Raw genomic sequence first — 24,432 nt, 5'->3', positions numbered from 1 at the left:
GTTTCTGTTACAGTAGGTTAGTCAGTTACTCTCTCCTACATGTATTAAATACGTGAATGCTTCTCTGAAATTAATCAAGATAGTTTCCATTCTGGAAAACTACAAGAAAAGAGAATCTTAATACGCTGCAACATGGTTCTGTAGGTACGTTTCCGACACTAACACCCACCAAATCCAACAGGCCAAGGCATACACCGATATTTAGGGGATTGCATGTACCGGGATGACCATGAGTGATTCTGCCATTATGGTACACATCTCCGTGATGAATAAAAACGGGGTTTTCCACGTTGTGAGAGCTTACAAAAGCAAAGAAAAGAAGGTTAAGAGAAAGAACAATAGCAGTTGATGCTTTAACATTAGAAGCCATTTTCCAAAAGAAAATGATTTGAAGTGATTGATGAAATGAGTGTTTTGTTTAGAGAAATTAAGCTGGAACTACCGATAAAGGTGGCAAAGGGAGCAAAGGGTTTTTATAGCTGGAATGTATGAACTTTGAAGCTTTTTTAGAACTAGAAAATGAGAGGCACGAAGTCTGATTAGTTGAACAATCTTGGATCTTGGAGTATCTGTTTGGCTGGCAACTATATATATATAAAATTCTCCCACGTCTATGATGGATGATATCTTTATCACAAGGCATCTTTAATCGATTTAATTAGTAACATGAGTACAACGTTGTTAGTAATGTATATATATGTATGTATATTATATTTGCAGAGATGCATGGCCTAATTAAGATTTCTGTCATAAATATATATATGTTAAAATCTTTGAGCTGCTCAACAGGACTAATGGTGTGGTAAACTATATTGGTAGTCACTCCATTACTAGTTAATTTCTTTTCTGGTTTTATGTGGGAAACTTTATTATGTAAGTGCACGTATTAATCAAGTAATACAGTGATAAGATGATGCCCTTCCTATGAGGACCAAATTTAATTTTAAGCTGCTAAATATCAATTATCGAATTTTATCCAATCTGGATCAAGAAAAGAAATTCTAATAACTACTTAAGTTAAACTAAAGGAATTAAAGAGATTTTATTAAACTACATAAAAAATGAAAATTACTAAGTTTCTCAATCGATTTTGAAAGATCTTGGAACTCTAATTTACCTAATTAAGTTAATCAATTATCTCTCATTCAATTGTTCAGTCTATACAATTATTAACCTATGATTCTGTGGCATTAACTAGACCCTCCCAGTATCTAGCTAAGTTAATCCCCCTCCCCCACCAGCTATATTCCTATGCTAGGCAAATCGAGCAACGCCACTATGGAAAAGCATATTGGGTTGATTTGCGCATCAGGTATATTCCTATCCTAGCTGTAAATTAACTCATTCGTCAGCGCTACTAAAGTTAATCCTAATCTATTTAGTCTAGACATAAACCTTAATTTTTCTCTTTTACGACAAATCAAGATCACCAAATTAATACGACTTGGTGGCCAGACAAACAGAGTAAATAAGCATAAAGCTGAATAAATAATTAATAGAGATTGAAACAGTTGAAGAGAAAATATTTAATTATCTAAAAAATATGATTCATCATCATTCCAAGAAAATAGATTTTAGTTCTTGTTGCGTTGGGAAAACATCACAAGAAGAAACACAAAACAAACTTGCTTTGAAAAAAAAGTAAAAATAAAATAATCTAGAGATAAAAAAAATCGTCGAACTAAAGCCAAGCGCTCCAGATCTCTTTTTCTTCTCGTCTTTGCAAGGTTGAAGCTCCCCTTAGTGTAAGAGAATTGTTCCTTGGCCTCCAAGTTATTTTTTTTCACCCATTTTCCTCTCCTATTCCGCTTAATCACATCACCCTCTATTTTTAGGGTATTAATCGCTTGGCTCCACCAGACGTAGAATTCGCAGTGGAGTGGGCTGCTTGCTATCTGAAATTCTTAATTGAAGATTGTGCTCCACCACACTGAATCAAGTTTGGTGGAGCAGATGATTTCTCTTCACTATTTTTTACCCTGTGCTCCATGCCCCCCGTTCTTCATCCAAAACTTACAATATAGAGAGGAAGATAGCACACGAATCCAAACTAACTCTGAAAATGATAAAACTCAAATAAAATATACTAAAATTTAACCAAAATGCTCAATTTACCCCCTAAAATTCTATAAAAAAAACTATACTAAAATAACTCTAAATATGAGAGTTATTATGGTCACCCAACTACGCAAAGTTACAAAATGATCACCAAACTATTCATGATTTTCTTTTCTGGTCACCCAATTATTCAAATTTTTCTTTTCTGGTCACCAGCTGTTAAATTACTAACAAAAAGATAACTTGGCATCTTTTACAGTTGGCATAATAGCAACTTTAACCCTGAACATTTCTACATTGTGTCAATATAGTCTTGATCCCAAAAATCTTTACCTTCAACATGTAAACGTTGTGTAATTAGGTCTCTAGCTCTCTCTCTCTCTCTCTCTCTCGCAATTTTACTTTTATTTGTGACATTGAGGGCTAATTTTGAGAGAAAGAAAAGATGAAAAATTATCATCTTTGATTTTCGAGTGTTTTTGTTGTATCTCCGATCAAATTTAGTTGATGGATTTATATTCTTTTTTAGCTTTTTAGTGAAGGGGTCATAAAGAATTGAAAGTTTGAAAAAGAAGAAGAAGACCAAATTACACAATGTGAAAACATTGAGGTTAATTTTTAGAATCAACACTAATTTGGCACGGTGTATAAAGGTTGAGGTTTAAAGTTTCTTTTATGTCAATTCTATAATCCGCTACATCATCTTCCCATTAGCCATTTAATGGTGGTGACCATAAAAGAGAAGTCTAACAGTTGAATGACCATTTTTAAGTTTTAATAGTTAGGTGGAAAAAGAAAAAAACGAGAAACTTACCTAGACGGCTACAATCGCATTTACCATTTTTATGTTTTCGTCCCTCGGCTCAACACATGCATTTTTCTTTCTTTAATTGATGGCTTAAATAGGAACCCACATTACACACCAACTCAAGAAAACACTTGAAATAAGTAATGTAGCTGGTCTCTAAATAAAGGGATAAAACTCAAAATTGTACATGAAATTTGATTGAATGTGAACTTTGATACACCGACTTTAATTTGGTGAAATTATGCATTTAAAATTTAATCATGGTTCAAATGTGTAGTTGAAACTTTGATTTTAATTCAACTATATGTATTTAAAGAAATAAATACATCGATTTATTTTATTTTACATCACATAAATATAAATATAAATATTTGTGGATGCAACATATACATATAAAATGGTGTTGCATTGCTAATGGTGTTAGAGATTTATAAAATTGGATGAAACCAAATTACACAAAATCAAAGTTTATGTATAACATTGCACATTAGAATAGAGTTTCAAGTAAAATTTGTATATCCGAGTATTTAGGAAAGAAATTGAAATATAAAATACGCGATCAATATTTTTACACTAATCGGTATGGTTTCCACGCTTAGCGTTGGATTGATTAATTGATTGGGAGGTTAAAATATGCTCTAAGTATATGTACGCTTCGTGCATTAGGAGGTTAGTCTCCTACTTGTATTTTGAGGAATCTAATCTCGTATTTTATGAATATAGAAATTCAAGTCCAACAGTCCACAATGTTAAAATTCTTCTATTAAATTCACTGGTTTGACACCTTGAAATAAAAATCCACTTGGTAGTCATATAACATTAAAAATAATGTTGAAAATATTAATTATGATTTTTCCCCTAAAACACCCTTCCAACTCATTATGATAAAATAGGATTTTTGTTCAAATAATATTCTCATTTTATTTAGAATAAAATGAAAGGGAAGGTTGAAAGCCGTCCTCAACTCATGAGCAACAATACAAAGACTTAATCAGAAAGGAAACATAAAAATGGAACAAATAGAAAACGGAAACTTCAAGACACAATTAAAGCAAAGAATGTGGGAAGAAGGCTATTTAAGGGCTGCAAATGTATTCCGTAGCTACTTCTCTTCCACATTTATTGAGTAAGAGGCTCAATGAAATAGGAAGGTGGATGGGAATGCCCAACACATTGGCTCTGACAGCAGTGCAAAGGCAAACTGCAGCTTCAAGATCGACCAATCCTTGAATCACGCTGCAACATGGTTCTGTAGGTACGTTTCCGACACTAACACCCACCAAATCCAACAGGCCAAGGCATACACCGAGATTTAGGGGATTGCATGTACCGGGATGACCATGAGTGATTCTGCCATTATGGTACACATCTCCGGGATGAATAAAAACGGGGTTTTCCACGTTGTGAGAGCTTACAAAAGCAAAGAAAAGAAGGTTAAGAGAAAGAACAAGAGCAGTTGATGCTTTAACATTAGAAGCCATTTCCCAAAAGAAAATGATTTGAAGTGATTGATGAAATGAGTTTTTTGTTGTGAGAAATTAAGCTGGAACTGCCGATGAAGGTGGCGAAGGGAGCAAAGGGTTTTTATAGCTGGAATGTATGAACTTTGAAGCTTTTTTAGAACTAGAAAATGGGAGGCACGAAGTCTGATTAGTTGGAGAATCTTGGATCTTGGAGTATCTGTTTGGCTGGCAAAATTCTCCCACGTCTATGATGGATGAATTTTTTATCACAAGGCATCTTTAATCGATTTAATTAGTAACATGAGTACAACGTTGTTAGTATATGTATATATATATTATATTTGCAGACATGCATGGCCTAATTAAGGTTTCTGTCATAAATATATATATATATATATATATATATATATGTTAAAATCTTTGAGCTGCTCAACAGGACTAATGGTGTGGTAAACTATATAGGTAGCCACTCCATTACTAGTTAATTTCTTTTCTGGTTTTATGTGGGAAACTTTATTATGTAAGTGCACGTATTGATCAAGTAATACAGTGATAAGATGATGCCCTTCCTATGAGGGCCAAATTTAATTTTAAGCTGCTAAATATCAATTATCCAAATTTTTCCAATCTGGATCAAAAAAAGAAATTCTAATTACTACTGAAGTTAAGCTAAAGGAATTAAAGAGATTTTATTAAACTACATAAAAAAAAAATGAAAATTACTAAGTTTCTCAATCGATTTTGAAAGATCTTGGAACTCTAATTTACCTAATTATGTTAATCAATTATCTCTCATTCAATTGTTCAGTCTATACAATTATTAACCTATGATTCTGTGGCATTAACTAGACCCTCCCAATATCTAGCTAAGTTAATCCCCCTCCCCCACCAGCTATATTCTTGTGCTAGGCAAGTCGAGCAACGCCACTACGGAAAAGCTTATTGGGTTGATTTGCGCATCAGGTATATTCCTATCCTAGCTGTAAATTAACTCATTCGTCAGCGCTACTATAGTTAATCCTAATCTATTTAGTCTAGACCTAAACCTTAATTTTTCTCTTCTACGACAAATCAAGACCACCAAATTAATACGACTTGGTGGCCGGACAAACAGAGTAAATAAGCATAAAGCTGAATAAATAATTAACAGAGATTGAAACAGTTGAAGAGAAAATATTTAATTAACTAAAAAATATGATTCATCATCATTCCAAGAAAATAGATTTTATTTCTTGTTGCGTTGAGAAAACATCACAAGAAGAAACTCAAAACAAACTTGCTTTGAAAAAAAAGTAAAAATAAAATAATCTAGAGATAAAAATAATCGTCGAACTAAAGCCAAGCGCTCCAGATCTCTTTTTCTTCTCGTCTTTGCAAGGTTGAAGCTCCCCTTAGTGTAAGAGAATTGTTCCTTGGCCTCCAAGTTCTTTTTTTTTTCACTCATTTTCCTCTCCTATTCCGCTTAATCACGTCACCCTCTATTTTTAGGGTATTAATCGCTTGGCTCCACTAGACGTAGAATTCGCAGTGGAGTGGGCTGCTTGCTATCTGGAATTCTTAATTGAAGATTGTGCTCCACCACACTGAATCAAGTTTGGTGGAGCAGATGATTTCTCTTCACTATATTTTACCCCGTGCTCCAAGGCCCCCGTTCTTCATCCGAAACTTACAATATAGAGAGGAAGATAGCACACGAATCCAAACTAACTCTAAAAATGATAAAACTCAAATAAAATATAATTAATCTGAAAAACTATAAAATGTACTAAAATTTAACCTAAATGCTCAACTTACCCCCTAAAATTCTATAAAAAAACTATACTAAAATAACTCTAAATATGAGAGTTGTCATGGTCACCCAACAACGCAAAGTTACAAAATGATCACCCAACTATTCGAGATTTTCTTTTCTGGTCACCCAATTATTCGAAATTTTCTTTTCTGGTCACCAGCTGTTAAATTATTAACGAAAAGATAACTTGACATCTTTTACAGTTGGCGTAATAGCAACTTTAACCCTGAACATTTCTACATTGTGTCAATATAGTCTTGATCCCAAAAATCTTTACCTTCAACATGTAAACGTTGTGTAATTAGGTCTCTAGCTCTCTCTCTCTCTCTCTCTCGCAATTTTACTTTTATTTGTGACATTGAGGGCTAATTTTGAGAGAAAGAAAAGATGAAAAATTATCATCTTTGATTTTCGAGTGTTTTTGTTGTATCTCCGATCAAATTTAGTTGATGGATTTATATTCTTTTTTAGCTTTTTAGTGAAAGGGTCACAAAGAATTGAAAGTTTGAAAAAGAAGAAGAAGACCAAATTCCACAATGTGAAAACATTGAGGGTTAATTTTTTAGAATCAACACTAATTTGGCACGGTGTATAAAGGTTGAGGTTTAAAGTTTCTTTTATGTCAATTCTATAATCCGCTACATCATCTTCCCATTAGCCATTTAATGGCTGGTGACCATAAAAGGAGAAGTCTAACAGTTGAATGACCATTTTTTAAGTTTTAATAGTTAGGTGGAAAAAGAAAAAAAAACGAGAAACTTACCTAGACGGCTACAACTGCATTTACCATTTTTTATGTTTTCTGTCCCTCGGCTCAACACATGCATTTTTCTTTCTTTAATTGATGGCTTAAATAGGAACCCACATTACACACCAACTCAGTAAAACACTTGAAATAAGTAATGTAGCTGGTCTCTAAATAAAGGGATAAAACTCAAAATTGTACATGAAATTTGATTGAATGTGAACTTTGATACACCGACTTTAATTTGGTGAAATTATGCGCACGAAAATTTAATCGCGGTTCAAATGTGTAGTTGAAACTTTGATTTTAATTCAACTATATGTATTTAAAGAAATAAATACATCGATTTATTTTATTTTACATCACATAAATATAAATATAAATATTTGTGGATGCAACATATACATATAAAATGGTGTTGCATTGCTAATGGTGTTAGAGATTTATAAAAATTGGATGAAACCAAATTACACAAAATCAAAGTTTATGTATAACATTGCACATTAGAATAGAGTTTCAAGTAAAATTTGTATATCTGAGTATTTAGGAAAGAAATTGAAATATAAAAATACGCGATCAATATTTTTACACTAACTGGTATGGTTTCCACGCTTCGCGTTGGATTGATTAATTGATTGGGAGGTTAAAATATGCTCTAAGTATATGTACGCTTGTGCATTAGGAGGTTAGTCTCCTACTTGTATTTTGAGGAATCTAATCTCTGTATTTTATGAATATAGAAATTCAAGTCCAACAGTCACAGCTGTTAAAATTCTTCTATTAAATTCACTGGTTTGACACCTTGAAATAAAAAATCCACTTGGTAGTCATATAACATTAAAAATAATGTTGAAAATATTAATTATGATTTTTCCCCTAAAACACCCCTTCCAACTCATTATGATAAAATAGGATTTTTGTTCAAATAATATTCTCATTTTGTTTAGAATAAAATGAAAGGGAAGGTTGAAAGCCGTCCTCAACTCATGAGCAACAATACAAAGACTTAATCAGAAAGGAAACATAAAAATGGAACAAATAGAAAACGGAAACTTCAAGACACAATTAAAGCAAAGAATGTGGGAAGAAGGCTATTTAAGGGCTGCAAATGTATTCCGTAGCTACTTCTCTTCCACATTTATTGAGTAAGAGGCTCAATGAAATAGGAAGGTGGATGGGAATGCCCAACACATTGGCTCTGACAGCAGTGCAAAGGCAAACTGCAGCTTCAAGATCGACCAATCCTTGAATCACGCTGCAACATGGTTCTGTAGGTACGTTTCCGACACTAACACCCACCAAATCCAACAGGCCAAGGCATACACCGAGATTTAGGGGATTGCATGTACCGGGATGACCATTAGTGATTCTGCCATTATGGTACACATCTCCGGGATGAATAAAAACGGGGTTTTCCACGTTGTGAGAGCTTACAAAAGCAAAGAAAAGAAGGTTAAGAGAAAGAACAAGAGCAGTTGATGCTTTAACATTAGAAGCCATTTCCCAAAAGAAAATGATTTGAAGTGATTGATGAAATGAGTTTTTTGTTGTGAGAAATTAAGCTGGAACTGCCGATGAAGGTGGCGAAGGGAGCAAAGGGTTTTTATAGCTGGAATGTATGAACTTTGAAGCTTTTTTAGAACTAGAAAATGGGAGGCACGAAGTCTGATTAGTTGGAGAATCTTGGATCTTGGAGTATCTGTTTGGCTGGCAACTATATATATATATATATAAAATTCTCCCAGGTCTATGATGGATGATATCTTTATCACAAGGCATCTTTAAGCGATTTAATTAGTAACATGAGTACAACGTTGTTAGTGTATGTATATATATGTATATATATTATATTTGCAGACATGCATGGCCTAATTAAGGTTTCTGTCATAAATATATATATATATATATATATATATATATATATATATATATATGTTAAAATCTATGAGCTGCTCAACAGGACTAATGGTGTGGTAAACTATATTGGTAGTCACTCCATTACTAGTTAATTTCTTTTCTGGTTTTATGTGGGAAACTTTATGTAAGTGCACGTACTGATCAAGTAATACAGTGATAAGATGATGCCGTTCCTATGAGGACCAAATTTAATTTTAAGTTGCTAAATACCAATTATCCAATTTTATCTAATCTGGATCAAGAAAAAAAATTCTAATTACTACTGAAGTTAAACTAAAGGAATTAAAGAGATTTTATTAAACTACATAAAAAAAAGAAAATTACTAAGTTTCTCACTCGATTTTGAAAGATCTTGGAACTCTAATTTGCCTAATTCAGTTAATCAATTATCTCTCATTCAATTGTTCTGTCTATACAATTATTAACCTATGATTTGGTGGCATTAACTAGACCCTCCCAGTATCTAGCTAAGTTAATCCGCCTCCCCCATCAGCTATATTCCTGTGCTAGGCATATCGAGCAACGCCACTATGGAAAAGCTTATTTCAAATGAGTCCTTGATTACGGTATTAAAAATTTGAATGATATGGAATTTACCAATTTAAATATTTACTCTGAAAAATATATTAAATTTTTGGAAATAGAGAAGTAGGATCACACGAGATTAGATAAAATATAATTAAAATATTTTATGATTAGAGTTGTCATAGGCAAAGTCTTATCTAAGAGTTGCATAAATTTTAATTATTGTAAAAATAATAAAATAAATATAAATTACTAAAAACACATAACGTAAAAAAGCAATGTTTTAAAATATTTTAGAGTAAAATAATATAAGAGAAGTCTAGCCTCAGATGTGATGTCAGTGGGACATCATCAAGCTTAATTATATCATTCATACAGTCATTTCAGTCAATTAGGGGTCTAGGTAAACTTACCGACCCTACATTAGGTTCACAGTCAACTTGGGCGACCCATGCAACCTTATCAGTCAAACAATGAAAATGGGCCTACAAACCCATGATGTTCGCCCGTGTAGGCCCACACACCCGTGTGGCCCACATGGCCCAAATTGGCCTTGGCCTCGTGGTCCATTTTAATGTAACCCGTGCTAGTTAATTATTCATATGTGTTACCACTATTTACATATATGATTCTTCAAAGCTGTCTACTTGAGTCACTGTTTCTAAATTATTTGTATCTTAAGCTATAGAATTCCGAAATAAGATCCGTAAATTTTTCCTGAAACCGACTCACATATCTTCTTACCATAAAATTTTCAAAATTATTGGTTTAGCCAATAAGTATAGTTTAATCTTTAAAGTTTCCCCTATTCTGCTGTCTGACAGTTTCGACCTTTCTGTACTAAAAATTAATTATCTTCTCGTACAGAATTCGGATGATGTTCCCGTTTTTTTCTCTTGAAAGTAAACTAATTTTAAATATATAAATTCTAACCCATAATTATTATACAATTTTAATAATTTGCAAAAGTCAGGACAGGAGATTCCAAAATCATTCTGATCCTGTCTCACTAAAATTCAAATATCTCATAATATGATATTATTTTGCTTACTTTGTTTCTTCTATAATAAACTAGACTCAAATATCTTTAATCCCACATTTTTTCATCCTCTAATTCGATTTTCACAATTTATGGTGATTTTTCAAATTTAGCCTACTATTGCTGTCCAAATAGCAAGCAATTTCGGCTTTTCGCTGAATCCCTTATTTTTGTGTTTTGGGTAAACACCTGGTTTTGTTTGAAGCTAAAACAGTCCCCGAGCACCCTAAAGCCTATAATTGAACAAATAACACCATAATCAATCCTACCTCGTGATTAATCAAAATGCCGAAACCAAAATACTTACCCATAAAACGATGAACACTTACCGCAAAAACTTTAAATCGGTACGTTTACGAAAATCACGAGGAGAGCCTTAATCCTCGCGAAATTCTACTGCCAACACCTTGGAATTAGACTATTGAACACAAAATAATCTCTTAAAATGATACCCAACAACTTACTGAATTTGCACAAGTGATGCTTAACACTATGAAATCAAGAGGAAAGAATGGTTTAGGGGAACAAGGGAATTTCGGCAGTAGAGGAAAGAAAAGATAATCGAGTAAGAATCAATGAAGAAAAAAATTCGGTAGAGATGGGGGAGAGAAAATGTCAGAAAGATAGAGAGAAAAACGACTCTTTTTTTTCGAAAAAGGACAAAGTGATAAGATTTTGGATATTCTCCCCCATAATCCCCTAATTCACTCCTAAAATCGCTCACTCACTTCCCACTACACATCCACCACTCAGAAACCCAGTTCAGCAAAACTCTTGTCGAAATTAGGAGCAAAAATACAACCTTTACTGTCCCAAAGATTCGAACACATGACCTTCCTCACACCAACACTCCACTTATCCACCAGACCAGCAAACCCATTCTGTTAATTATTTGCCAACTTTCTCTTAAAAGCCTACTGACCAAAGATAGGGCTTATTCATAAAAATACCAAAATTTTCCCAAGTCCTGGCTTGAACTTGGGATCTCCCAAACACTCCCAGAACACATAACCACTAAAGTTGACAGATGTTTGTGCCACACATTCACAATACCCAAAATTAAAATTTTGGGGCGTTACAATTCTACACCCTAAAGAAAAATTCGTCATCGAAATTTACTTGATCAGAACAGATGAAGACACTGCTAACACATCGCATCCTTAGGCTCCCATGTGGCCTCTTTAGTGTTATGATTACGCCATTGAACCTTTACCAGTGGAATTGATTTCTTTCTCAAAACCTTAACATCGCGATCCAGAATCTGAACCGGCTCTTCCTCAAAGGTCAAATCTGGACTAACCTCGATCTCTTCAACAGGGAGAATATAAGTAGGATCAGAGCAGTAGCGCCTCAACTTGTCCTCTAGTATCTGAATCACCCTCTCAAACTGACCATCGGTCTGAGGATGGAATGCAGTACTTGTAATACCCCCTACCCGTTTCTGTCGTCGGAATAGGATACGAGGCATTACCAGATTTTACCGAATAATTTTTTTATATATATAACCCCTTTATAAATATCTAATCTTCCCTGCAAATTTTAAACCGAGACCAATCCGACACAACCAATCCATTTCAATATATTTTCAAGATAGATTTATCGTATTCATAAGATAATCTCATCACATACCAAAACCAAAATTTGTTAGCCATACCAATGGCTAACTATACATTCATTTCGCATTAACATCTACTTTACTAGCTTATACATGCCATTGATTTCCAAAATAAAGTTTCTTTATATACCGAGATCTTGAGGTTGATAGTGTGATGCGTCTCCGACCAAATCCGACCTCTAAGCTCTTAACACTACAAAACAGGGGAAAAGGAAACAGGGTAAGCACTTTGTGCTTAGTAAGCTCATGTAACAAGAATTATACTTACCTAATATTTTCAATACAATACAATAAACATTCATACATCCATTCAATACATTATTCCCCTATCATGCACAAACTCAACATTCAAATTAGCCCAATAATTTCCATGTATCAATAATATATATTATGATTGATGAGCTCATCAATTTCATGATTTCCATTTCCTTGTTATTTTTCCATAATACCTTCACCAAATTTATCTTTTTATTTCTAAGCTCTTTTGTTTCCCGTGCCAATATCTTGACCGGTTCTTCATTATAAGTCATATCCGGCTGAATCTCCACATCTGTTGGCGAAATAACATGTGAAGGATCTGATCGATACCGTCGTAGCATAGATACATGAAAAACATTATGAATTCTATCGAGTTCCGGTGGTAATGCCAATCGATAAGCGACCGGTCCAATTCTTTCTATGATTTCATATGTCTCGATAAATCTTGGACTCAATTTACCCTTTCGACCAAATCGGAGAACTTTCTTCCAAGGAGACACTTTTAAAAATACCTTATCACCTAGCTGAAATTCAATCTCTTTTCGTTTAAGATCAGCATATGACTTCTGACGATCGGAAGCTGCTTTTAGAATATCTCGAATCACCTTGACTTTTTCTTCTGTTTCCCTGATCAAATCAACCCCATGTATCTTCTTTTCACTGAGCTCTGTCCAATATAACGGTGTTCCACATTTTCTACCATACAAGGCTTCATACGGAGCCATTTTAATACTGGACTGATAACTATTATTATAAGCAAATTTAATCAAAGGTAGATACCTCTCCCAATTACCTTCAAACTCTAATATACAAAGTCGGAACATATCTTCCAATACCTGAATTACACGCTCAGATTGGCCATCTGTCTAAGGATGAAATGCAGTGCTGAAATACAACTGAGTACCCAAGGCTTCTTGCAATTTGTCCCAGAAACGAGATGTAAATCGGGAATCTCTATCTGATATAATGGAGATTGGCACTCCATGTAGCCTGACAATCTCAGATATATACAGTTCAGCCAATTTATCTAGAGAATAATCCATACGTACCGGAATAAAATGTGCTGATTTTGTTAATTGATCAACGATCACCCAAATGGTAGCTTTCTTCTTCGAAGACAATGGTAATCCCGACACAAAATCCATAGTAATTCTTTCCCATTTCCATTCCGGTATAGTAATTGGCTGGAGCAATCCCGAAGGTACCTGATGTTCTGCTTTGACTTGTTGACATATCAGACATCTTGATACAAACTCAGAAATATCACTTTTCATACCTGGCCACCAGTACATCTTCTTCAAATCATTATACATTTTATTACCTCCCGGATGTACGGACATAATACCACTGTGTGCCTCATGTAAAATCTTCTGTACAAGCTCTGAATTCTTTGGTACACATACTCTGTCTCTGAATAATAAACAATCATCAGTTCCAATCCGAAATTCTAAATCATTACCTGACTCACATTGTTCCCGTTTAGCCTGTAGCTTCTCATCCTTTTTCTGAGCTTCATATATTTGTTGTAGAAATGCCGGTTTAACTCTCAACTCAGCTATGACTGAACCATCATCAACCAAAGACAATCGGGCATTCATAGCTCGTAAAGCAAACAGAGATTTTTGACTTAAAGCATCAGCTACAACATTAGCCTTACCCGGATGGTAATCAATAACCAAATCATAGTCTTTTATCAGTTCAAGCCACCTGCGTTGTCTTAAATTCAAATCTTTCTGTGTCATCAAATATTTCAGGCTTTTATGATCAGTATAAATATGACATTTTTCACCATACAAATAATGCCGCCATATTTTTAATGCAAATACAATAGCAGCTAATTCAAGATCATGCACCGTGAAATTTCTTTCATGTGTCTTAAGTTGTCTCGAAGCATAAGCTATAAATTTACCTTCTTGCATCAAGACACAACCTAAACCATTTAATGATGCATCACTATAAATAATAAATTCTTTACCCGATTCAAGTTGTACGAACACAGGTGCTTTTGTCAACAAATCTTTCAATCGGTTGAAACTCTGCTGGCATTCCTCAGTCCATTCGAATTTAACATCTTTCTGTAATAAACGGGTCATAGGAGAAGCTATCATAGAGAACCCCTGTACAAATCTTTGATAATAACCAGCTAAACCTAAGAAACTTCCAACTTCAGATACATTCTTCGGTGGACTCTAATTGACAATAGCTGAGATTTTACTCGGATCTACCCTGATGCCTTCTGCAGATACAATATGTCCAAGAAAACCCACTTCTCGAAGCCAAAATTCACATTTACTGAATTTAACATATAAATGCTTTTCTCGCAGAATTTGGAACACAATTCTCAAATGTTCTGCATGCTCATTTTCATTTCGGGAATAGACCAAGATATCATCAATAAAAACTATCACAAACCTGTCTAAGTACGGTCTGAATATCCAATTCATCAGGTCCATAAATATTGCAGGTGCATTAGTCAGCCCAAATGGCATAACTAAAAACTCGTAATGCCCATACCTGGTTCTGAAAGTTGTTTTCGGTACATCTGACTCCTTTACCCGTAACTGATAGTAGCCCGATCGTAGATCAATCTTTGAAAATACAGTGGCACCCTTCAACTGGTCAAACAGATCTCAATCCGAGGCAATGGGTACTTATTCTTTATAGTGACTTTGTTAAGCTGTCGGTAATCAATACATAATCTTAAGGATCTGTCCTTCTTCTTCACAAATAGAATTGGAGCACCCCAAGGTGAATGACTCGGTCGAACAAAACCCCTGTCAACAAGTTCTTGCAATTGTGTCTTTAACTCCTTTAATTCCGTAGGAGCCATACGATACGGAGCTATGGAGATCAGAGTAGTTCCCAAAATCAGATCTATAGAAAATTCCACTTCTCTTTCTGGTGGCAACCCTGGTAATTCCTCTGGAAACACATCACAAAATTCACATACAACTGGCACTGCCTGGATCTTTGACTCAGATACCTTATTGTCTAACACATATGCCAAATAAGCATCATACCCTTTTCTGACACACCTCTGAGCTGTCATAACCAAAATCACATTAGATAATTCCTCTGTCTGATCAGATTTAAGCCGAAGTAATTCTCCATTCTGACACTTCAACACAATATATTTCTGTCTATAGTTTACTACTGCATCATGCTGAGTTAGCCAATCCATACCCAATATCACATCGAACTCATCAAAAGGAAGTAACATCAAGTCCGCCGAGAAACAATAACCTCTTACCATCAGTGGACAATTTTTGCAAACTTTATCCACCATTACAAACTGGCCCAGGGGGTTCGAGACTTTAACCACAAATTCAGTAGGTTCAACAGATAAATTTTTAACAAATACTAATTTTGTGCATATGTATGAATGTGTAGAACCAGGATCAATCAATGCAGTAATATCAGGATCAAGTAAAGAAAATGTACCAGTAATAACATCAGGTGCTGAAGCATCTTCTCTAGCACGAATGGCATATGTCCTAGTAGGTGCTCGTGCCTCAGGCCTGCCTGCAGTATCTCTCGTAGCTCCTCGACTACCACTGACATCACCAGATGGTCGAGGTGGTCTACCCCTCAAAACTAGATTACTTCGCTTTGATGTCTGTTGAGCTTCTTTTTCACCCCTTTCTGGACAATCTCTGAGGAAATGATCGAAAGAACCACATCGGTAACAAGCCCCGCTTTTTAATCGGCATTCACCAAAATGAGTTTTATTACAGTACTGGCATCTTGGCTCAGGGGTACCAACACTGCCAACACTGGTTACTGATGGAGTGGAAGGTCTTGGATTAGTGCGTTGAAAACCTCGCTCTCTACCCGAATACCCAGTGGCTGAGGTAAAACGATCCTGGTATTTCTTCAATTTCTTTGAAGCAAAAAATTGGGATTTTTCCATCGATCTTTTACTGAAAACCTGAGCTTCTCTTTCAGCTTGTTTCTTTTATTTGCTTAATTCTTCTACTTTATAAGCTCGCTCTGCCAATGTAGCAAACTCTCGAATTTCAAGAATTTCCATCAGCAGTTTAATTTCTTCATTCAACCCTTCTTCGAATCGTTTGCACATTTCAGCCTCTGAGTGTACCCATTCCCGAGCATATTTACTCAATCGGAAAAATTCTCTTTCATACTTAGATACTGATCTGTTACCCTATTTTAGCTCAAGAAATTCTTTTCTCTTCCGATCAAGGAACATCTGACTGATATATTTCTTTCTGAACTCGGTCTGAAAGAATTCCCACGTAATTTCTTCTTTCGGAACAACTGAAACTTTAGTATTCCACCAGTGGTAAGTTGTATCTTTTAGCAATGATACTGCACATTTCAGACACTCTTCTGGTGTGCAAGATAATTCCTCCAAAACCCGAATAGTATTCTCTAACCAAAACTCAGCTCGTTCGGGATCATCATTAACTGTAGCTCTGAATTCCTCTGCCCCATATTTTCTAATTTTATCAACCGGAGCTTTCCCTTTTCTGATAGATTCGGCACCTGTACCCTGCGAAATCTCGGGAACCGATGGAGGAGGAGGAGGTGGAGCTTGAGTTTGTTGCACTACAGGGTTAGTTCTTATATACTGAGTAAATCATTCATTCATCATTTGATAGAAGGCCATTTTAGCTTCTTCATTTTGGTCCCTTGTCTCGGACCTTCTACTACTAGTAGCTTCAGCTTCTCTTTGTTTTGAAGCCGGAGCATGACTCCCGACTTCCTCGGGTTGAGCTCGGTCAGCAGACATTTACCATAAGAAAATCACATTTCAAATGGTCAGGAGATATCACACTATCAATAATAATTTAAATGGCATGTATAGCTAATCTCATATTTGCTACTCGGTCTGAGAACCGGCTAAACCGTAGCTTTGATACCAACAAATGTAACACCCCTACCCATATCCGTTGCCAGAATAGGATACGAGGTATTACCAGATTTTATTGAATTAATTTTTTGTTATTACAAGTTTAATTACTATTCATTTATCTAATCATGTCATGACGTCCCTTGGATGGGCCTCCGAAGCCCAAAACATACATCGGGACTAACTGATATTAAATCGAAGCCATAAGAAATTTTTCACAAAATCTCAAAGTTATACTTACTCTAGCCATACCAACAGCTAAGTTACAAACATTCATTTTTATGTAATATTGGTATTTAGTCTATACATGCCATTCTTTCAAAATAAGTCATTTTCAAATACCAAAAGATATGGGTTGATAGTGTGATAAAGCTCCGACTAATCTCCAACCTTCGAGCTCCCGAGCACTACAAAATAGGGAAAAAGAGAACGGGGTAAGCACATTGTGCTTAGTAAGTTCATGCAACAAGAATTATACTTACCATATTATACACCTATCATTTAATAACACAAGCACACATCCAATTCACATAAACATATATCTATCACATACAAACTCAACTTTTACATTAGTTAAGTAAACATCATATAAATTCATTACAAAGACAAATGATTGATGAGCTCATCAATTCCATATTTTCCATTCCCTTGTTATTTTTTCATATCTATCCCATTGAATTTTTTGGAATTTCGATGGATTTTCAGAGGTACACTTTAGTGTACAAATCCGGGTCCGTCAATTCATATTCATGTGCACACATTTCTATTTCAGAGAGCACACTCCCACGAACCTTATCCTTACAGCGAGATTACCAGTCCAGGCTAAATCCTTTGTAATATAAACTCATAGAGTATTGTCGGGATTACCAGTCCAGGCTAAATCCTCTGCAACGACAATTACTCTAATGAGCTTAGATTTGAATTACTAGTCCAGGCTAAATTCAGACCCTAATTCGGATTACCCGTCCGGGCTAAATCCACTTTCCACATATTCTTCGGGAGGGCTATATCAGGATAGGATCACTCGTCCGGGCTAGATCCTTTTACCGTCAATTCCTTTTCAGAGATCCATCGAATTTTCCTTTCATTCAACAGGGATTTCTTCCCCTTTTTATCAAATATGTCAATGTTTCATCAATTTTCATATAATGAACATTCAAATCATATTCACATCAATAACAAACACTTCAGGCATTTCAGAATATAATTCAAGTTACACGAACTTACCTCGACACTTGTTCGTAAACAAAAATCTACTAATCCCGAACTTTTTCTTTTCCTCGATCTAGCTTCGTATTTAAATTTTCTGGATCTAAATAAATAAATTTAATCATTAATCTAATATTTTTCATGTTCATATGTAACATTCTCTATAATTCCATTATTATTTATAGTGCATTCAAAGCTGTCTCACTGAGTCACAGTCACTAAATTATTTATATCTTGAGCTAAGGAACTCCGAATTAAGATCCTATAATTTTCCCCGAAACTAGACTCACATATATTCTTACCATAAAATTTTCAGAATTTTTTGTTCAGCCAATAAGTACAGTTTATTCTTTAAAGTTTCTCATGTTTCACTGTTTGACAGTTCTGACCTCTCTTTACTAAAAATTAATTATCTCATTGTACAGAATTCAGACGATGTTTCAATTTGTTTCTTCTGAAAATAGACTCATTAAGGATTCTAACCATATAAATTATAACTCATAATCATTTTTTTACAATTTTTTATGATTTTCCAAAGTCAGAACAGGGGAACCCGAATTCATTCTGACCTTGTCTCACAAAATCTATTATATATCATGATTTACAATTCCATTGCTTACACCGTTTCTTTTATAAGAAAATAGACTCAATAATATTTAATTTCATATTTTATTCATCCTCTAATTCGATCTCTACAATTTTTGGTGCTTTTTAAAAGTTAGAGTACTGCTGCTGTCCAAAACTGTTTTAGTGTATGATGTTAATTACCATTTTTCCCTAAACTTTCAATAAATGACAATTTCATCCCTGTTCAATTAACCTCTCAATTGAGCTGATTTTTCTCAATTAACACTTTATCCCATCACTTTAAACTACTTTATAAGCTTTGAAAATCAGAATTTTAGCACTAGGCTTTAATTCCAAACTTTTTCACAATTAAGTCCTACAAATCAATTTCTATTGAAATTACCTAATAAAATCATCTCATAAACAAATTAAAGCTTCAATTTCATCCTATTTCATCATAAAATTCCAGCACATATTCATAGCAACTTTCAAATTCATTCATAAAATCAAAAACTAATGAATTTAGTAATAGGACCTAATTGTAAAAGTCTTAGAAACACAAAAATTACAAGAAAAAGGCAAGTATTAACTCACTTGGTGCAAAAATTATGAAAAACCAGCTTGAAGAAACCCTTGGGACGTTTTTGGCTGATGGGAATGCAGAAAAATAAAGAGAATTCTAGATATTCCACTTTAGTCCTAACTTTTAAAGTAAATTTTGCAATATTCCAATTTTACCCTTAATTCTTCAATTCTCCTAATTTTTCTCAGCGTATGCCGCCCAAAATATCTCCTTTTGGGGTTATTTTCAATTTATGTTCCTCTTCATTTAACAATTGAGCTATTTAACCCTTCTAGTAACTTTTACACCTTTTTCAATTTAGTCCTTTTCACTTAATTGACTACCCAAACATTAAATTTTTCTAATGAAATTTTAATACCATATTACTAACACTTCATAAATATTTATAAAAATATTTTGACTCGGTTTTACAAGATTGAAGTCTCGATACCTTGTTTTTACCCAATTTCTTCAATAATTTCTTTTTCTACCTAACCACTAAATGGGTAAAATTCTTCTATCTATATTTTCATACGATTTTCTTATCATATCAATATTCATGCAAAAATATTAAAATAAATTTCTCTTTAAATCGGATTTGTGGTTACGAAACCACTATTCCGATAACCTTGAATTTGGGTCATTACAGTACTGAAGTCCAACCTTGAACCCAGAGCCTCATGTAACTTTCTCCAAAATCGAGATGCGAAACGACGATCCCTATCAAAGGTGATCAAAATTAACACTCCATGCAGTCTCATTATCTTAGAAATATAAAGCTTCGTTAGCTTGTGCAGAGAATAATCAGTACGAACCGGTATAGAGTGGGCAGACTTGGTCAATCGATCCACAATGACCCATATTGAATCCTTCTTAGTGGGTGTTAGAAGTAACCCATTAACGAAATCCATAGTTACACGCTCCCATTTCCAAAGAGGAATCTTAACCAGCTGTAGCAAACCCGAAGGTAATTGATGCCCAGCCTTAACCTGCTGGCAAGTCAGACATCTGTCCACAAAATCAGTAACCTCACGTTTTAACCCTAGCCACCAATATAACTCATAGAGGTCTCGGTACATCTTATTTCCGCCAGGATGCATAGCATAAGGGCTATTATGCGCCTCTCTCAGTATGGCCTGTCTCAAATCAGTATCATTCGAAACACAGATTCTCCCACGGAAACAGAGTACCCCATCACTATTTAGTCCAAAATCTGTAGTACTACCACCCTCAATCTGCCGGAATCGAAGACCCAACAACTCATCCTCCAACTGCTTACCCTTAATCTACTCAATCCATGACGGCTTAACTTGAAGCTCGGCTAATAAACTACCATTTATCAAATAAACTTAGGCGAGCAAATATCGCCCTCAAATCAGTCATATCCCTATGGCTCAGTACATCAACCACCATATTGGCCTTACTAAGGTGGTACTCAATGGTGCAGTCATAGTCTTTAAGCAGCTTAATCCTTCTACACTGCCTGAGATTAAGCTTTTTCTGCGTGAGGAGATACTTGAGGCTCTTATGATCAGTGTAGATGATACACTTCTCACAATATAAATAATGCCTCCAGATTTTTAGTACGAATACCACAACGGCCAGCTCCAAGTCATGCATCAAATAATTCACCTCATGAGTCTTAAGCTAACGAGATGCATAGGCTACCACCTTACCATCCTGCATCAACACACATCCCAAACTGACATGTGATGCATCACTATAAACAGTAAACTACTTTCTAGGCTCCGGCTGTATCAACACAAGGGCATCATTCAGTACAGTCTTAAGCTTCTCAAAGCTCTCTTGCTGCGCATCAGTCTGGTTAAACGGCACACCCTTACGTAGCAGCTTACTCAAGGATGTTGCAATCAATGAAAAACCCTTTACAAATCATCGATAATATCTCGCCAGTCCCAGAAAACTGTGGATCTCAGATACGTTCCTAGGCTGCTTTCACTCCAACACAGCCTTAATCTTTCGAGGATCATCTTAAATCCCCTCAGTCGAAACTACATGACCAAGAAATGTCTCCTCACGCAGCCAGAACTCACACTTACTAAACTTAGCATAGAGTTGTTTTTCCCTTAAAGTCTGAAGAACGACTTGAAGGTGCTCATCATGCTCATCCTCAATCCTCGAGTGAACCAATATGTTGTCGATGAATACCACCACAAATCGATCCAGATAAGGCTAGAACACTCGATTCATTAAATCTATGAAAGTTGCCGATGCATTAGTCAATCCAAATGGCATCACTAGGAACTCGTAGTGACATAACAGTCCTAAACGCCGTCGTATGAACATCAGCCTCCTTAACCCTTAATTGATGATATCCAGATCGAAGGTCAATCATAGAGAAAACTGAAGCTCCTCGAAACTGGTCAAACAAATCATCTATCCTAGGTATGGGGTACATATTCTTAATGGTCAATTTATTCAGCTGCCTGTAGTCGATGCATATATGCCTGGATCTATCTTTTTTCTTTACAAACAGAACCGGTACTCCCCACAGAGACACACTAGGGCAGATGAACCTATGATCTAAAAGCTATTGAATCTGAGCCTTAAGCTCTACAAGCTCCTTCGGTGCCATTCTATAGGGAGCGATAGACACCGGAGTTGTACCAGGAATGAGCTCTATCCCAAACTCCATGTCACGATTCAGAGGTAAACTCGATAGCTCATCAAAAAAGACGTCCGAAACATCCTTTACCGTTCTAATATCTTTAACTGTAGAGTCCCTAAAATCTGAAACACTTACACATGCCAAGAATGTCTCACATCCCTTACGAACCAACTTCTCCGCCACTAGTGCAGAGATCACATTAGATAAGTAGTTTCGATGTTCTCCGATCATAACTACCTGCATATCCTCCTCGGTGATTTTTGCCTTCTCGACCAGGGCAGAAAGATCTCACTCCCCCTCGGGGCTATCAGAACTCTCAAATTATCTTTGAGGTCATCCTCAAAGCGGACACATCGCTCATACTCAAATGCTACCAAACCTCGCGCATAGTGGTTCAGTCTAAAAAACTAGGCCTCATACTCGGCCACATTAGGGTGACCCTAGTAACACCCCTGAAGAGCTCAGCTCCATTGGACCAAAGTCATTCCATAACCGACCCTCGGCCCTCAAATCCAGTATTAGGCCCAGCAACCTTCTCTCAAATCCTTAGCATAGCCTGGGACAATGTGTTGTCCCAGCCATGCGATCTTGAGACCCAGTCTCAGTAGCAGGTGACACTGGCGTCTCACTCGTATCTAAATTTGGCAGACTGCCTGATGACGAGGACTCAACTCGGGCCCCTCTATAGCCTTTACCTTGGCCTCTAATACCCTGTCCGCAAGTACCTTTGGTGCTCATTGTCTAATTGCATTTTATCAGTATTAACAGTTCTACGCATCAATTTAAAGTTCCAATGTTTATTAACAGATATTTTTTTTGAAAACAATATCAGAAGTGTAAAGTTTGTTTCATCCATTGCAGTGTCAATCAATGTCTACCAGTTTTACTACAGTCTCAGTATGCATTATTTTAAGTGTTTTCAGTATAGTCTATCTATAGTAGTCTCAGTATATACTATCTATAGCAGTTTCAGGATATACTATCAAGGACAGTTTCAATTTCAGTTTAAACAATTCACAGTTTCAGAAAACGTACTGGATCGGCGCCGGAGACTCGGTATACCACACTTTCGGTAAAAATATTTAGAAATCAGTTCTCAAAAATCACGTCTTAAAAGCCCACATCCACAGTTGAGTTTTGTAACATGGCTCTGATACCACTAAATGTAAAACCACAAACTCGACCTAAACGTTATGGTCGAATTTGACGACGTCACATGGTAGTGCTTTTCGAAAAATATGTCGTCGCTAAATCCTCTTTTCTAGTTAACCATTTTTTATCTTATGTTAACTTCAAATCACGTCGTTCGTTTTCAAATTATTATTTATTTTCAAATCATTATTCATTTTCAAAATATTTTTTTTATTTTTAATGCGGAAGCTTTTAAACAATTTACTTATCTGTGGTATTTTTTTATAAAACATTAATTTTAATTGAAAACCCGTGTTTTACCTAACACTAGCAGATTTAAATTATAAAACCGTATAAAATCCAAATTTTAAACCAAAATTCGTAAAGGCCATAATTATAGCAAAATAATCCCAAATAAAAGTTAAATCATAAATAGGTAGTAAACAGTATAAAAGAATTCGTGTGGCCACCACTGAGTCCTCCGCTGTACCGATCCGCCTATATCTAGGGATTACCTGTAAAGATTAAATAGAAGGGGCGAGTTTATGTAAACTCGGTTTGCAATCCCCATACAAATGAACAGATAGTAAACAAATAATCACAGTCTGGGCTTAAGCCCTTTTCAGTATCAATATCAATCCAGTTTGGGCCTTAGCCCATCTTAGTACAAAAATAGTCATGCAGTAGGACTTTAGCCTATCACAGTATCAGTAGCAGTAATAGATATGCAGTCACAAAAATCCTACCCATCCAGCCTCTACACACCATCTCCGTCTAACCCTACACTCCATGTGGGGATATAATCAACCCACCCATCCCTACACTCAAAGTAGTACCGAATGCGGCACTAGATAAAGAGTTTGCAAATGAGTGCCAAGAATTAGGCTCGAGGCCTTTCAGTACACTTCCTCCGAACATTATAATCCCCCAACCCAATGTAATGCAATATACAAATATGACATGCTATGACATAATATCATGCATGTAAACAGGGCATACGATATCAAATCAGTGGGACATCATCAGGCTTAATCATATCAGTCATTTCAGTTAATTAGGGGTCTAGGTAAACTTACCGACCCTACAGTAGGTTCACAGTCGACTTGGGCGACTTGTGTAACCTTATCAATCAAACGGTGAAAATGAGCCTACAAGCCCATAATGTTCGCCCGTGTGGACCCACACGCCCATATGTCCTACATGGCCCAAATTGGCCTTGGCCTCGTGATCCATTTTAATGTAAC

General features: G+C 35.6%; 2 protein-coding genes across 2 annotated transcripts; both read right to left on the bottom strand.

Annotated features, from left to right (window-relative positions):
- Positions 1-3,907: 3,907 nt before the first annotated feature.
- On the bottom strand, positions 3,908-4,432 carry LOC105775887 (putative lipid-binding protein AIR1). Its single transcript, XM_012598379.2, has one exon. The coding sequence runs from the start codon at positions 4,345-4,347 to the stop codon at positions 3,943-3,945; it is 405 nt and encodes a 134-aa protein (XP_012453833.1). The 5' UTR covers positions 4,348-4,432; the 3' UTR covers positions 3,908-3,942.
- A 3,494-nt stretch (positions 4,433-7,926) lies between these two features.
- On the bottom strand, positions 7,927-8,448 carry LOC105775891 (putative lipid-binding protein AIR1). The gene has a single exon (XM_012598382.2). The coding sequence runs from the start codon at positions 8,364-8,366 to the stop codon at positions 7,962-7,964; it is 405 nt and encodes a 134-aa protein (XP_012453836.2). The 5' UTR covers positions 8,367-8,448; the 3' UTR covers positions 7,927-7,961.
- Positions 8,449-24,432: the final 15,984 nt, after the last annotated feature.

This window comes from Gossypium raimondii, chromosome 10, assembly GCF_025698545.1.
Source record: "Gossypium raimondii isolate GPD5lz chromosome 10, ASM2569854v1, whole genome shotgun sequence".
Classification (NCBI taxonomy): domain Eukaryota; kingdom Viridiplantae; phylum Streptophyta; class Magnoliopsida; order Malvales; family Malvaceae; genus Gossypium; species Gossypium raimondii.
The sequence above is the reverse complement of the archived record's forward strand: the minus strand, read 5'-3'. Positions and strand labels throughout refer to the sequence as shown.